This window comes from Sciurus vulgaris, assembly GCF_902686455.1.
Source record: "Sciurus vulgaris genome assembly, chromosome: 4".
Taxonomy (NCBI): domain Eukaryota; kingdom Metazoa; phylum Chordata; class Mammalia; order Rodentia; family Sciuridae; genus Sciurus; species Sciurus vulgaris.
Window position 1 is genome coordinate 142,842,592 of NC_136464.1, and position 16,914 is coordinate 142,859,505.

Genomic DNA, 16,914 nt, shown 5'->3' on the forward strand with positions numbered 1-16,914 from the left:
TTTGAGACAGAATCTCACTACATCGACCAGGCTGCCTTGAACTTGGAATCCTCTTGCTTCAGCCCCCTGAGTTGCTAGGATTACAGGCATGTGCCACCACACATGGCCCATAACTCTAAATCTAATAGCTCTTAGATGTCTAAAACACAGGTGCCTGTGGTTCAGAGTAAGCATGTTGAATTGATGCTTTTTTTTGCTTTTCGTGTATAGATTGAATATGAAAGGAAAAAGAAAGAAGATGGAAAGCGAGCTCGGGCTGATAAGCAACATGTACTAGATATGCTGTTTTCAGCCTTTGAGAAACATCAGTATTATAATCTCAAGGACTTGGTGGATATCACAAAACAACCTGTGGTATGTATATGTTTATATCGATCCTATAAATATGTCCTGCTTTGTTAATACGTCACTACTGAGGAGAAATGTGTGCTTTGCATATGATTGAGTTCACATTTACTTTTACTAATGAGAGTTTGTCAAAACTCAGAAAACATGCCTTAACACACCTGATTTTTTATAACATCAACTTTGTTGGTTTCTTTGTTTGCTTGTTTTTGGTACCAGGGATTGAACTCACAGGTGCTTGACCTATGAGCCACATTCCTGGCCCTTTTTTTATGTTCTATTTTGATACAGGGTCTTGCTAAGTTACTTAGGGCCTTGCTAAGTTGCTGAGTCTGGCTTTCAACTGCAATCCTCCTGCCTCAGCCTCCTGAGCCTCTGGAATTAAGAAGTGTGCACACTGTATCTGGCTACTTCGTTGCTTTAAATTCCAGATACATTTATTATCAATAATCCCGTACGAAGAAAAGGAATTATCCTCCTTTTGATATATTCTGGAGATTAGATCTGAAGCTTTCATTGTACATCAACCTTTCACTTATTGTTAAGAAATTAATCTAAATTCCAAAAGATCTAAATATTTTTTTTTAAGGCAGCAGAAAGTGTTCATGCTGCAGTTATCAACACATCTTAATGACTTCAGTCTCTTTGCCATCAAAGCCTTGGAAACAGCATTCCAAGCTAGATAAAAAATTTGAAAAAGAATAATTCATTAGCTAAGCTGCATTTCTTCTAGTCTTAATGAAGTTTATCTTTGTATTTTTATATATAAATGTATCTACATGAAAAGGGCATTCCAGAAACAGCAGACAAGACATTCTTACAGAATAAAACGTACACAAAATTGACATTGGAAAATAAGCATTTATAGAGAGACATTTTGATGACACTAAGGAATGTAGTTTCTTTGCCTGTAGAAGGGAAGTAAGGTCTATTCATTTTTCATCAAAGACATTATTAGAAAGCTTCTATTTTGTTTCTATAGATAATTTTTATATGGAAGTACTTAGTGAATCTAATAACTTTTTGACTCATGATTAGGGATAGACTTCAGGGGATCCGTTAGCTTCCTGAATATGTGCAAAAATGTTTGGATTTTTCTGGGGTACTAATCCATAGTTTGTATCAGATTCTCATAGAGGACCACTGATCTAGAAACTAAGTTTGTTTTATAATAATTTGATTATATAGAGGCTATTACCTCAGCAAGCAGATTTTTGAAGGTTGTATATTATCCTTAAATGTCCATATACTCTACAGCATAAATTTAGCAGAAATTCACTAGTTAATGAATTGATCTGAAAAAGAAAAATCCTAGTCCCCAAGGACCATCATATTTTTCTCAAATGAATTTTGACAGCCCTCATTTCATTTATGGTGGGGGTTGGAGACAAAGATCAGTGTCAAGAAAATATAGAATGACTTTGCCAGGCTGGAGGCGGACCAGAGCTGTAGTTACCTTCAGCATAGGGCAGAAGAATACAGCGTGGAATCTAGTCCTGCTGTTTATCTCACTAGGAAGTCACTTTCATTCCTAAAACTAAAGGATTTGGACCAGATAATCTTCATGATCCCTTTCAGCTCTGAATCTGTGATTCTCTCCCTCTCCTGTTTCATCTCCTCCTGTTTTATCTCCCTCTGACATTTGAACTGAGTTGGTAAAGCCCATTACCAGAAAGAAAATGGCAAGAACCCAGTTCTTTCCTATCCACTTGAAAAGATTAATACATCATAAGTGAGGCTGTGCTGATGGTCATCGGTACACCCCTACTAATTTCATTTTAGTCTGAGCAATACCCAAGAGAATTGAAGGGATCCATGCTACCATGAAGACCAGTGATCCAGGAAAGGGTGCTTCCTGGTAAAATGGGAGGAACACCAGGTATGGAGTAAGGTGATCACATTTCAGGTCCCAGCCCTACTATTTAGCCATACAGACCTAGACAAAATACTTTTAATACTATAGTTTATATAAATGTTTAATTTTCTTAACATATGGCATACTTAAGATGAAATTTACCAATGTATACATTTATAATACAAAATTATTTAAATGTTTGAAATTATACCTAGTTATGGAATTTTTATGTTAAATGTTTATGAAAGATGCTTTGTCAACTGCAATCATTTTACTAATATTTATTATTAATATTATTAATCCAGACACAGTGGTACATGTCTATAATCCCAGCAATTTGGGAGACTGAGGCAGGAGGATCTTAAGTTCAAGACCAGTCTCAGCAACTTAGCGAGGCCCTAACGTTACAACTTAGCAAGACCCTGTTCCAAAATTTTTAAAAAGAGGCAGCTAGGGGTGCCGCAGCTAGGGATGTGTCTCAGTGGTTAAGTGCCACTGGGTTCAATCCCCAGTACAAAAATAAAATTTTAAAAAAAAGGCACATTATTAATATTATTAAATAATGTTGAGCCTATGTAAAAGGGAAGAAAAGATCTTATGTCAGTTTAGGGGAGTTGTTTGTTTGTTTTGCAGTCCAGGGGTTTGAACCCAGGGGCACTCTACAACTGAACTACATCCCCAGTGACCCCATATACACACCTCTTTTGGGGGTGGGGCAGGGTAGTACTGGGGGTTGAAACCAGGGGTGCTCCACCACTGAGTTACATTACCAGTCCTTTTATTTTTTATGAGAGAGTCTCACTCGTTACTGAGGCTGGCCTCAATATGTAATCCTTGGCCTACTGTGTAACTGGGATTACAGGTGTGCACTACTCAGACCATAACTTTTTTTGTTGTTTTTTTTTTTGACTTGCTGTGGATGGAACCGAGAGCCTTGCACATGCAAGGCATGTGCTCTATCACTGAGCTACATCCCCAGCTCTTATTATTTTTGGAGACAGGGTGTCGCTACATTGCTGAAGCTAGCCTTTAAACTTGAAATCCTCCTTCCTCAGCTTTCCAGGTAACTGGGATTATAGGCATGTATCACTGTGTCTGGCTGCAGTCAGTTCTTTAATACCGTTAACGACAATGTCATGTGGTAACCTTTCATTTTCTTATGGTTTTCAGTCTATTTTTCGATAACAAGTTTCCAACCATGAAGTCTGTCGCTACAACACATCCTCTTTGTTAGTAGCTGTACTAATACCATCTGCTTTCTGAACTTTATAATTTTTTTTTTACATATTCTGAGAGAATCTCAAATATTTTCTTGTTTTCCCATTCTTTTCTGTTGTTTTTTTGTTTTTTTGTTTTTTTGTTTTTTTCTTTTTTTTCTTTCCCAAACTTTCATTTCTACAATCAAATTTATTGATTAGAGAAACTTTCTTTAGGGTCATTCTTTTTTTTTCATTAGCTAGTATCTTAGACAGCCAGAAACAGTAATAGTTTCTCAGCAAGAACAAGTAAGCCAATTGAAAAGGCTAAGCTTCCATAACTGATGGCATCCATTTAAAGGGATGTTTTTATATGGTTTAACCTTAGAACTTTCCCCCCCTCTAATGTGAAAGATAAAGGAAAACCTTTTATTTCTCCCCTAATACTGCAACTCTCTAACCTTGAATGTGTATATCTAGTCTTTGATGTTTTGTTATCTCTGTAAAACAGAAACATATACAGCATTTTCTTTAAAACTGCAAACCATTGAAAACTTTATCTGATTGCACCCTCTGAAACATCAAACTGCTAAGCCCTAGCACAGTTTTCTAACATAGCACCCTTTTACCAGTATTCCTTTAACCACACATTTCTATTAAAAGTGTCATAGAAAAAGAGAGGAAGGAAGGAAGGAGGGGCGGGAATCAGCTCTGATTATAACTGAACCTCATTTCCTGTTCTCCATCCTCCCAATTATAGGACAAGATTCAGGGAAGTTTATCTTTAATTGTCAATGAACCCTTCTAAATCAGGGATCCCCAGTCATGTTGATCTGGTGGGGCCATCTCTTAATTCAGAATGTGTAATTGAACAGCTGGCATGCTTTTAGTTAAGTAGGTTCAGGTCTACAGGAAAAAACTAGCTACATATCAGTGTCCATACTTTAAATTCCAGCATATATGTATGTACGTATGTATGTATTATGTATTACGTATTATGTATGTATGTATTTGATATTGGGAGTTGAACTCAGGGGATCTTAACCACTGAGCCACATACCCATCCTTTTTATTTTTTTTATTTTGAGACAGAGTCTCACTAGCCTCAAACTTATGATCCTCTTGCCTCAGCCTCCTGAGTCACTGGGATTATATTCATGCACCACCACACCTGTCTAAATCCCAGCTTTAAATACTGCTCAACAAGCAGTTGCTTATTTCCTATGTAGACTTTCAGTAAACAAAATGGTTACTCTACTGCATCAGCACTCAGGTAGTATTAATCTAGTTTTTAGAGTTTATTTTCAGAGACTTAAGTAAGGGTTTGAATAAAAGTAATAACAGTAAAAATAAAAATAACCAGAATTTGGAATCAAGATACAAAAAGTGTATGTTGTTATGGTATGTAGAAAATAGGACTGAAGCTTTACCTTTAATGTTTCTAATCCAAAAATAAAAATAATACATGATGCTTTTTCCCAAATTTACTAGTTAATAAATGCTGTTTTGATTATAATGCTTTGTTCTAAAGGGTAAAATAAGTAGAGAATTTGAAATACCGAGCATGAATCAAAAATAAACATTTATAGGTATATACTATTATGCTTCTGTGAATTGGTTGGGATTCCTTCCATTGCAAGAAACAGAAACTCAAATTCAAAGTAAAAATGAACCAGGCCTAGTAGCATACACCCATAAGGCCAGCAACACAGGAGAGTAAGGCAGGAGGATCACAGGTTTGAGGCCAGCTTCAATAACTTAGCCACTCTTTCTCAAAAATAAAATAAAAATCATTGAGGATGAAGCTCAGAGGTAGAGCACCCACCCCTGGGTTTAGTCCCCAGAACAACCAACCAGTCCATTTTTTAAGAAGTAGAATTTATCATCTCATATACCTTGGAAAATTCTGGAGTGCATGTAGCTTTAGACAGCCAGATCTAGCTAATGTTCAGTTAGTACGGTCCCTTCCCATCTCTCCACAGTTCTCGTCATCTTCCCATCTTTCTTGTTTGTTGTCTGTTTTTAGGTAGATTCTTACCAGATGGTAGCCAGAATGACTGCCTAAAACACCTCACAGCTAACAACTCCTAACAACAAGACCCCTATGCTGATTGTTCCAATAAAAGCCCAAGGGGAGATTCTAATTGACCTGGTATGGGTCACATGCCTGCTTCTGACCCAGGGGATACGCCCAGGAGTGCTCTGACCAGCCAAGGCCCATGGCCTCTCGCATCCTATTCTATATTGCCTTAGGTACAGAGTTTGTGCCTAATCAATATTAATCATTTTTACTGCTGCCTCAGACTTAATGTGTTCAAAACAACTCTTGATTTCTACACCCCACCAAAATCTCCCCTAGACTTCCCCTTTCAGTAAGTGATACCACAATTCTCCAAGTCACTCAAGCCAGACACCTGTATCCCATTTCTTTTCCACAATGTATATTACCAATTGTGGTGTATAGATCTCTCACTCAGTATCTTAAATATAAACAAAATCTTAGAGACTTTCTAGTTTAATTTTCTAATTTATTAGCCCAGAAAAGGGAATTGGCTAGTGGTTTAGATCTAGTTGTCCTGATTTCAATCTATGAATATCTTTTATCACATTGCCTTGTCTGGGTCAGATGCATGTAGGTCTGTGGACATGCAGGGAGAATACTTCTTTGACACGAGAAATGCCTTCTGAATGGAGAGGGGAAAAGAATTTTTTCTCTCAAACAGATAATTGCTTTCTGCTTTTTATTTTATTAAGTGTCATTATTAAGTCAATTGAGGTATGTAGAAAATAGGACTGAAGCTTTATCTTTAATGTTTCTAATCTAAAAGTAAAAATAATACATGATGCTCATTCCCAATTTACTAGTTAATAAATGCTGTTTTGATTATAATGTTTTGTTTTAAAATACTTTCCCATTTCTTTTTTCCTCACTTTTGAAAAAACTATGTATCATTTTTTTCCTATTCACATATTCCCTTTCCATTCTCTTTTTATTTTTCCTATAAGTGGAAATTTTTATTTTGAATGATACTAGTAAAACTAAAAAGACAACCAGTTTCCCAGCAGAGCATATCAATTAATGACAGCCCTTTTTGATATGTCTATTTTAAAAACTAATTATTTGCTTACTTATGGCGTGGAGTCTTAATTAAAAGTTTTAGAATATGAAATGTCATACTAAAATAAATTATTAACTGTTGAAATTTAAACACACTTATGAAATTTTAATACTTCCCTTTTGAATAGAAGACTCTAATAACTATTAGATCTATTACCAAATTGATTATAACTAACATTTTCCCTTTTAACTTCTTATATGGTTTGTTTTAGCATTTTTCTTTCTTTCTTTGCCTCATTTCTGAATAAGGGAAAATTTGAGGTGAATTTTGTAACATACCCAGTTAACTCAAGATTTTACATAAAATATTAATTAATTTACTATTTAATTAATTTAAAAAATTTCTATTGGTAAGATACACCTACAGCTTCCCTTGCCTGCCATTTAATTTCCAATAATATTTTCAAATAGAATAATCATAACTGTACCAACTGATATTTTCTTGTTTATACATTCAAAACTATACCTCACACCAAACCTACTAATAATGAAATAGTTGCCATTGTTCTAAATGAAAATACTTATTTACTTTTAAAAAGGTAAAGCTTTTGGCCCAAAGGAAGTAAACTTTATCTGAACTATTCAAACATGTGAAGCATTTGCCAAAGCCAGACGGAAGGGGTATTGCTAGTAAGATGATCTGCCAGCACACAAACATTAATGCAAAAATTGTTTTTTCAAAGTTTGAATTAAGGATGGGCTAGGGCTTATAACCTTGACCATTTCTTACCCGTCTGTCTGCTTTTTGGAATTCTCAAAGGAAGAAATAAAGCCAGCAGAACCCTGGAAGAAAGACGGGGCAGGGGTTAGCAGAGAAGAGGAAGTGAAACCAGAAGGAAAGGAGAAAAATATAGGCATAGTCCATGTTCCAAGAGAGTTCCCAGCATCACCTTCCCTTTCCTGTTAACATTTTTTTCTGTCTACAGTAATGAAAACATCTGTTGCCTTACTTCACAGTTTATTCCTAATGTGTAGTGTAATTTTTAATGGAAGAATTTCATGCCTTGGAGCCACTTACAGCTTCATCAGTAAGTCCTCTATTCTGTTGACATCTCAGAAGATGTTATAGTTGTTCACTCAAAAATCACATAAAGCTGAAATGACATTTTGAAATTATCATAGAACCAGTAAATGCTTCGATCACTTTATGAAAGCATATAGTGTATTTTCCTTTGATGACTCTTTATGCAATCTCTAATATAGATTTGCATATTGCAAATATGCACCCAACTTGGTCTAACCTTTTTGGAAGATGCTGTGACTAGAAACCTAGTAGGCTTACTTAAAGCTTTAGTATTTTGTGATAAACTTCCTGTCAAAGATATGTTTTTAAGTAAATTCTAGAAATTTAGATATAGCTCATTTATTTTATAAATTATATTTATATTGCTATGCATATTGCTTATCACTGAAATGCCTGATAAAATGAAATAGAAGGTAAATCTTCCATTTGGTGGGTGGAACAGGAGAGGAAAAGATAGGAGAAAAGGATGGGAGGGAAGGAAAGAAGGAAGGAAGGAGAGCAGAGAGACTGAAATAGTAATTTGTGACTCTCCATAGGTTTGCCTTGTTCCTGGGGAAGCCAGGAAGTTTGGTCTGGATTTCTGACTTTTGGGCCATCACAGTTTTATCTTAACCCACAAATACAAAGCTCAGCCTAATTACTTGACCTCTTTGGTCAAGTGTGTGCTTTGCTATTTCCTTCCAAGGGAACTGTGATATTTTCCTCTTTTTCTCTGCTTTCAGATGTGCTGTAAATTCTCTCCCACATGTCTCACTTCTCTTTGAAGATTTGCTGGACCTGCTGCAGCATGGCACATACTCTGTAATGAGAAATATCCCAAATCCCATGATGTAAACCTCTGCTTGGTTCTAAAATTCTTGTTTAGAGTAAACAAGAATGGTCAGACAAAAATTAAATTGGAAAGTCAGTCAATGTTTAGAGTATGTAAGAGAAGTAGAACTAGTTTCTCTTGCTCTCTGCACAAAATTGCCTTTCAGTTCAAATGATCAAATTTTGATCCTTAAGGAACCTGGAATGTCAACACAGCCTGGGTCATACCCTGTTTCCAGTACCCCCGTGATTCCCTGCACACCTGGCTTTATTACTCTTGCCTGCTTATACATCTTTATCTTCACCCTTGTCTTAAACTGTAAATTCTATAAGGAGGAGGACTGACTATGCACCACTTTACCTGGCACATTGTAGGTGCTGGAATAAATATTTGAATGAATATATGAAAAACAAAAGAAAAATGAGATTACCAATTAATTTTCATTTTTAAAAGTATTTTTTGTTATAGGTGGACACAATACCTTTATTTTATTTATTTATTTTTATGTGGTGCTGAGGATCAAATCCAGTGCCTCACACTTGCTAGGAAAACACTCTAGCCCTGAGTTACAAGTACCCAGCCCTACCAATTAAATTTCAATCCTGGTAGAAACTTTAAAATCTCCCCCTCAGTTGACTTTGTGTCCAGCATTATTTTAGCCTCATAATACAGCCTTTAGTAATAAATGTCATCCACATTGATATCTAGTATTGTTGTAATCAGTCAACTTCCCTTCCTTTCCTTTCCTTTCCTTTCCTTTCCTTTCCTTTCCTTTCCTTTCCTTTCCTTTCCTTTCCTTTTCCTTTTCCTTTTCCTTTTCCTTTTCCTTTTCCTTTTCCTTTCCTTTCCTTTTTTCTTTCCTTTTTCCTTTCCTTTTTCCTTTCCTTTTTCCTTTCCTTTCCTTTTTTCCTCCTGCGAGGTGCTGGGGAATTGAACCCCGGCTTTGCACATGCTAGTCAAGCACGCTACAAAATGGGCCGTATGGTCAGCACCTCACCTTTTATTTCTTAAACTGTGCTCAGTGCCTGAGTTCTTAAAGTAAAAAGAACTAGAAGTTTTCATGGCTTATTCCTCTAGACCTTCTTAGTGCTCCCCACTCATCACCGTCCTCTCACACCCAGTCTCTCTGCTGCCTTGTCACTCTTGAGGATGCTTTGTTCTCTCTGAAAAAGTATTGAGTCTGTGTAATGCACGGGAGGAGTTGTAATTGGAGCATATGGTTTGAGAGGCGAGGGAGGCATGTAAGAAGGGAGCCGAATATAGTATAAGGGCTATCATTGAGGTCCGTGCAGTGGGGAGTGTATCCAAGGGATGGGACCGTTAGGAAAAGTTTCTCTGAGAAAATGACATTTGAGCCTAATCCCAAAGGATAAGAGGATTCAGATTGCAAGGAAGGGGATGAGCAATACAGGAAAAGGGAGCCGCACGCATATCCAGAAACATGAGGTGTATACAAAGTGGTGTATCAGAAGAAGACCCAAAAAGGAAAGGCAGATTTGAGTGGATCCCTGTGAAGGAATGTCTTTGAGACATTATAGAGGAATTATCTGATCTCGATGTTCTCTATCCATGTCTTCCTCCCTTCAGGGATTTTGTCTCCCTGTTTTTCCTTATCATCACTACTACTTTCTCTACTATTACTTTGTGTCTGTTCCTTTGCCAAACTAATTCATTTAGTTAGAGTAAAATGGTCTTTGGTTATGGTTTGAAACATCCTAAAAATCTAAGAAGTTTAAAAAAAAAAAAATTTTTTTTTTCTTTTTTTTTCAGAAAGTTGAAAACTACCCCCTTTTCCCAGATCTGCGTGGTTGGACCTTGTGATCCTAATCCTGTTTCTTTGCTTGATAAGTCTACTGGCTATGATTATCTCATTCCCTTCTTATTATCATAAGAAAGAAAGAGGTGACATCTTTGTGTATAAAAGTTATCCCATATATAAAACTAAGTTACCAGAATGAGGGTACACTGAAGGTGCAAGCAGCTGTATTTGTACACTTAAGACTTTCTTAATGTTTGTGTTTACCTCTTTTTAGACTTTTCACTTTCTGTGTCTAGATTATAAATAGGCACACAACTTGAACTCAAGAGAGCTTCTTTTCTTTCAAACTCTCAAAATGCCTCTAGCGATTGCTCTTTTCATTTTTGACCATTGCACTGCATCAACAATTGTATGATTGTTTGTGCAACAGGATCTTAGCCAGTCTCACAATAAACCATTCTTAGGAATTTTACAAAGATGTCATTCTTGGCACCTAAACTGAGAATCTATTGTGCCTAACCCATAATTTTCCATTTATGAAACCAGTTTAATTAGAAAGTAGTTTATGAACAGTGTTTCCTTTTTTTAATGTAATTTGAAGTAGCAGATGGCAGACGTGCGCATTACCTGGATGTCTCAATCCTTTTTGCTTACTCACTCGCATGGGTCCTTCAGTGAAGCCAACTGTAGAAAGTGTGGGAGGCAGGCAAACAGCAAGGGGAAACCCAGGGCTCATTTGGTTCATTGCTGCCACCTGCTGGGGCCTGGATGCTGAAAGGGGAAGACTGCCCTAGAGAGCTAAGCCATCAGAGCCTTCCTGCTAAGCAACGTATGTGTAGATAACAAGGTACCCCTAACTGAAAGGACTTTATGAATTGGACAGCATTATGCCAATCAATGTAAGACAGTATTAGATTATGTCGCTAACACATAATATTCAGCAGTAATGAGACTCAGAACTTAAGCAATCTGTCAAAGACTCATAGATCCTGGAGTATCACAACTGGAAGAACCCTTAAAGCAGATGTAGTGGACCTTAGTGTAGTTAAATGAGAGACTTGTTAAAATGTAGATTCCTGGTCCCAAAATGGGGCTTACATAAGCTTCTGATGCAGGTAGTTTCACACCACATGTTGGGAAGTTGCCACCTTAAATAACAACTAGGCCAGAGCTTCTTGGCCATTTCTAATTAGTGCTTCATTTCAGTTAATTTCTTAAAATTACATCTCCCATCAATGGGATGAGTCATCTTAATACTGTCACAGGTTCTTTGGCGCATGCATGCAAAAATTATTGTTGGATGGGTTTGTTCTTTAGCGAAAAAAAAAAAAACCACTTTAAACAATTTTTATTTCTCCTCTAAGAAAGAAATATTACAATTTATATTGGTCAGTTTACAGTTTGCTTATACCTTGGGGCATTGGCAAACAAAGGTGGGGTTTAGTATTACAATTAACCTGTCCATTGAATTTTCAGGGACCTAAAATACCATAATATGGACTCTTTCCTTTGGAGGAGCCAGGCACACAAAGCTGCAACCCCCATGGTTTTTAGCTTGTCTCATTATCACTTCTTATTTCCCACCCTGTCTTGGCAAGCTGGGCCAACATACATATAAAAATAAACACAAATAGTAGCTTTCCTTACAACACAGGAAAAATAGCAGCCTGATATGCAAGTTTGAGAACCTACCTTAAAACTGAGAATTCTGAGGACGTGTCAAAGAAAGAAAGCTATAGACCAATATCCCTGATGAACATAGATGCAAAAATGCGTAATAAAATATTAGCAAATGGAGTTCAGTATCATATTAAGAAGATTGTACATCACAGCCATGTTGGTTTTATTCCAGAGATGCAAGGGTAGTTTAATATAGGCAAATTAATAAATGTAACTCATCACATAAATAGAATTAAGGACAAAAATCACTTTGTCATCTCGATAGATGCAGAGAAGGCCTTCAAAAAAAATTCGGCACACATTCATGATTAAAACAATGAAGAAACTAGGGATAGAAGGAACCTACCTCAACATAAAGGCTGTATATGAAAAGTCCAAATCCATCCTCATAGTAAATGGCAAAAAACTGGAAGAATTTCCTTGAAAATCTGCACCAACACAAGGATGTCCACTCTTACCACTGCTATATAATATCATGTTATAAATTCTAGCCAGAGCAGTTAGGCAAGAGAAGGAAAAATAAAAGGGGGGGGGGATAAAAATAGGAAAGGAAGAAGTCAAATTATCACTATTTGCAGATATGATCCTATACTTAGAAGATCCAAAAATCTCCATCAAAAGACTACTATAGTTAATATATTTAGCAAAGTAGCAGGTTACAAAATCAACACACAAATCAGTGGCTTTCCTATATACCAACAGTGAATCTGCTGAGGAAGAAATCAGGAAAACAATTCCATTCACAGTAGCCTCAAAAAATACACAATACTGAGGAATAAATCTAGCCAAAGAGGTAAAAGACTTCTACAATGAAAACAATAAAACATTGAAGAAATAAGTTGAAGAAGACCTCAGAAGATAGAAAGACCTCCTATGTTCATGAATAGGCAGAATTAATATTGCTAAAATGGTCATCCTGTCAAAAACAATCTACAGATTCCATGCAACCTATCAAAATACCAATGACATTCTTCACAAAACTAGAAGAAGTCCTAAAATTTATCTGGAAGAATAAAATACCCAGAAAGCCAATGTAATTTTAAGTCAAAAAACAATTCTGGAGGCATAATATCTGACTTCAGATTATACTACAGATTTATAATAAGAAAAACTACATGGTACTGGCATAAAAACAAACACATAGACCAGTGGTACAGAATAGAAGACACAGAGACAGGCCCACACATCTACAGTCATCTGATCCTTAACAGTGATGCCAAAAACATGCATTGGAGAAACGACAGCCTTTTTAACAAATGGTAATGGAAACTAGTTATCCATTTATAGAAGAATGAAAATAGACCCTTAACACTCACCCTGCACAAAAATCAACTCAAAATGGATCAAATACCTAAGGAATTAGACAGAAACTATGAACTCCTAGAAAAAAATATAGGGTCAACACTCCACCATATAGGCATAGGCAATGACTTTCTCAAAAGGACCCCTAAAGCTCAGGAAATAATGCCAAGCATTAATAAATGGGATGGCATCAAATTGAAAAGCTTCTGTACAGTGAAACAAATTGGAATGTGAAGAGAGAGCCATCCTACAGGCTGGGAGAAAATATTTGCTAGCTACTCTTTTGCATTAATATCTAGAATATATAAACTCAAAAAACCAAATAACCCAATTAATAAATAGGCAAATGAATTAAACAGACACTTCTCAAAAGAAGAAATACAAATGACCAAAATAGAAGGAAAAATGTACAGCATCATTAGCAATTAGGGAAATGCATATCAAAACTGCACTGAGATTTCATCTCACACTAATCAGAATGGCAAGAATATAAATAATAAATGCTGGAGAGGATGTGGATAAAAATGAACACTTTTACACTGTTGGTGTAAATTAGTATGGCCATTAGTGCAGCCACTATGGAAATCAGTATGGTGGTTCCTCAAAAGACTGGGAATGGATCCAGCATATAACTCAACTATACCACTCCTCAGTATTTATCCAAAAGAAAGTCATCATACTGTAGCAATACATGCATACCTGTGTTTTTAGCAGCACAATTTACAGTAGATAAACTGACCAGCCTACGTGTCCATCAGTGGATGAATGGATAATGTGGTGTGTGTGTGTGTGTGTGTACACAGTGGAGTTTTATTCATCCATGAAGAAAAATGAAATTATGTCATTTGCAGCAAAATAAATGGAACTAGAGACCCTTATATTAAGTGAAATAAGCCAAACTCAGGTGGTTAAGGATCATATATTTTCTCTAGTGTGTGGAAGATAGGAAAAGGAAAAGAAGGGGAGAGGGTTGCAGGGATCTCATGAAAATCAAAGGAAGATAAGTAGAGGAAAGGGACCAAGGGGTGAGAGACAGGGAGGGAGGGGGGAGTGCTGGGAAGTTATATTGGCCAAATTATATTGTTTATATCATGTGCATGTACAAATACGTAACAACAAATTCCACTATGATTACAACTATACCTTTAAAAAATGTGGAAAAAGGAAAGAAAACTTTAAAAAAAATACTTGTTAAATGAATAAATGAAATAATTTCACCAAAAATCTGGTATGGATCAGATAATAAAATAAAAATATAAAAAAATCCTTGAGAATTCTGAATATCTGTCATGTACTTGCTTCATTGAATATTATGTTTCCATCCCAGAAATACTTGTTATTTTTGATATGTGTTCCTGCTTCTGAAGCAACTGGTTCAATCTGACTGCAAACAGACCTTGAAGCCACTGACCTCCAGAGCAAATTACACTTGATGTATTAGGTCATGTTAATAAATCCTGAGCCCCAATAATTTCCAATGTATTTTCATCTAGACTTATTTTTTTTTCTTTTCAAGTTTTCAAGTTGTTGGCTTTTAAGACTTCCAGCCCCTTTGATGCAAATGATCATATAATTAATGAGGCTGTGTATTATAGTTATAGAATCAAATGACTGTTTATTGAACCTCTTTATAAAGAAATCTTGAGCTTTTAGCGTTATAATTTTTATTCCTCATAAATGTGCTTTGACATTTTTTAAGTTTTGTTTTCTGCCTTTATAATCTCTTCTTATGAAGTTTTTCTTCTTTCCTTTTTTTTTTTAAGGGATACCTAAAGGACATCTTGAAAGAAATTGGAATTCAGAATGTAAAAGGGATCCACAAAAACACATGGGAGCTGAAACCAGAGTACAGGCATTATCAAGGAGAAGAAAAGAGTGATTGAGAGGTCTTGTACCAGCATGCTGATGAACAGCTGAAGGGTGATGCTAACCAACAGCGTTGATACCAGGAAGCTGGAGCATCCTATGTTAATAGGAGTAAAAGGACTGGTACATTAGTTTCTTTTAGTAAATATTTTAAATCTGTAATTCTATAAAGTTTCTTAAGTGTTTTTTTGAGAAAGAACAATTTTATTTATAGACTTAACTTGTATTAAACTTATAAATTCATGATGGGGTTAGGGGTTAGGGATTAAGAGAGCTTTTCATTTTAAGTATTAACTTTTAAAATGTTAAGATTAGGAAATGTTTGCTAAATGAAGACTCTGTCCTTACTGCCTCTCCAAGGAGCTGAGGTAACTCAGGTCCAAAGTGAATGATATACTAAGGGAAAAAAGGTCAACTACAGAAATCATTAAAAGAAATAAACAGCCAAAGTTTATTTTTCTGAAATTGTTCAAAAGTGAAGTTGCCTTTAAAAAAAACAGTGATCATATTTCATGTTCATATATACATTAATAAAAGAATATTTCAGTTCATGGTAGAATGGCAATTTTATCATTATTTTACTCTAGTGATATTGATAAGCAAAATGAACGAAATCATTGTCAAGTAATGTGTCTTTTGTTTGCTTTTAAAATAGGTAAAAATTGAATACCTGTCCAGAATTTCAAGATTTATCTTCTCCAACTAGATTATAAACTTTCCAAAGACTTGGCTTTGTCCCTAGAATTTCACTGCCCACTCAGCAGTACATATTAACCTCACATGGCAAATAACACCACTAAAGGAGGGTTGTAGGGGTGCAGTGGAGACAGAAAAGGTTAATGTCAATTCCTAGGGCATGAAAACATTTCTTTTATCTTTCTCATTATTCTTTAAAGGTAGGCAATACATGTACATGATGAGAATTTTTTCCTGTTATAAAATGTATATTAAGCAATCCAAAATCATATCCAGAAACAAAAGCACCAAAACAAAAGAAGCTTTAGCAAACTAAGCACAATGAAAAGTTGTTTAAAAAACATGCATTTATTTTGTCATTTTAGGATACTTGGCAATCAAGAAGTAGCAAATGCCAAAATTTTAAGAAAATATTACATCAATACAGCAAGGAAATATCCGTCCCTTGAGAGAAATAATTTTCTGTATGATTTGCTTTTAGCAGAACAACAGACTTCTGAAGTTGAGTTTCACTGTACTAAGAAAATTTTATCTTCGCATTTTCACCATAAAATACACCTGTGATTAAGGAGGGTGTTCTCATTCCGCACCCCACTGCAGTTATCATATCCTACCTTGTTCTGGTGCAGGAACCAGATATGGTATGCCCCTTACCTCCTGTTCCTGATGACTGGAAGCCTAGTCATCAAAAACTCTCAGATAAAGGTATCACTCTATAGAACTGGAAATTCTGGATACCTGCCATGTGCATAGTGTATTATATAGCATATATCTTCCCACACAACTTGTCCTTTTTTGCTATAAGGTACTGTCCTGAAACAGAGAAGATGTCTCCTCTATACTTGTTTTGCTTTGGTGAGGACAGTCCTGTCAAATTGAACTTGGTAGCTGTACCATTAATGTTTCTGGGGCACAGCTGTATCTTTTTTGAAGCTGTGCTTTGGGTTTTGTTTTATTTTTTTATTTTTTTATCTTTTTAATTTTTTACAGACTGCATTTGGTATTCTTATAAAACTGCTTTCTTCAGCTTTTCTCAGTTGCTTTTTACCTCATCATACCTGATCAATTCTTGGATCTCTAAAACATCAGTTATCTCTTTAGAAGAATAATTAATCTAGATAGTAGACTAGTGCCAGTCCTTATTCATTTTTTGGATTGAACTCAGTGCTCTCCCACTGAACCACACCCCCCATGTTTTTTTCTTTTCTTTTTTTGGCATGTGGGGGGAAACTAAGGGTCTCTTAAGTTGCCCAAGATAGCTT

At 35.8% G+C, this 16,914-nt stretch overlaps 1 protein-coding gene across 1 annotated transcript in view; it reads left to right on the forward strand.

Moving 5' to 3' along the window:
• Positions 1-15,507, forward strand: part of GTF2F2 (general transcription factor IIF subunit 2) — a 155,472-nt gene extending 139,965 nt beyond the window's left edge. Inside the window, exons 7-8 of the mRNA XM_079137009.1 lie at positions 211-354; positions 14,854-15,507. Of these exons, the coding sequence (XP_078993135.1) occupies positions 211-354; positions 14,854-14,973 (264 nt within the window). The 3' untranslated portion in view covers positions 14,974-15,507. The remainder of the gene's footprint in view (positions 1-210; positions 355-14,853) is intronic.
• The last annotated feature ends 1,407 nt before the right edge of the window (positions 15,508-16,914 follow it).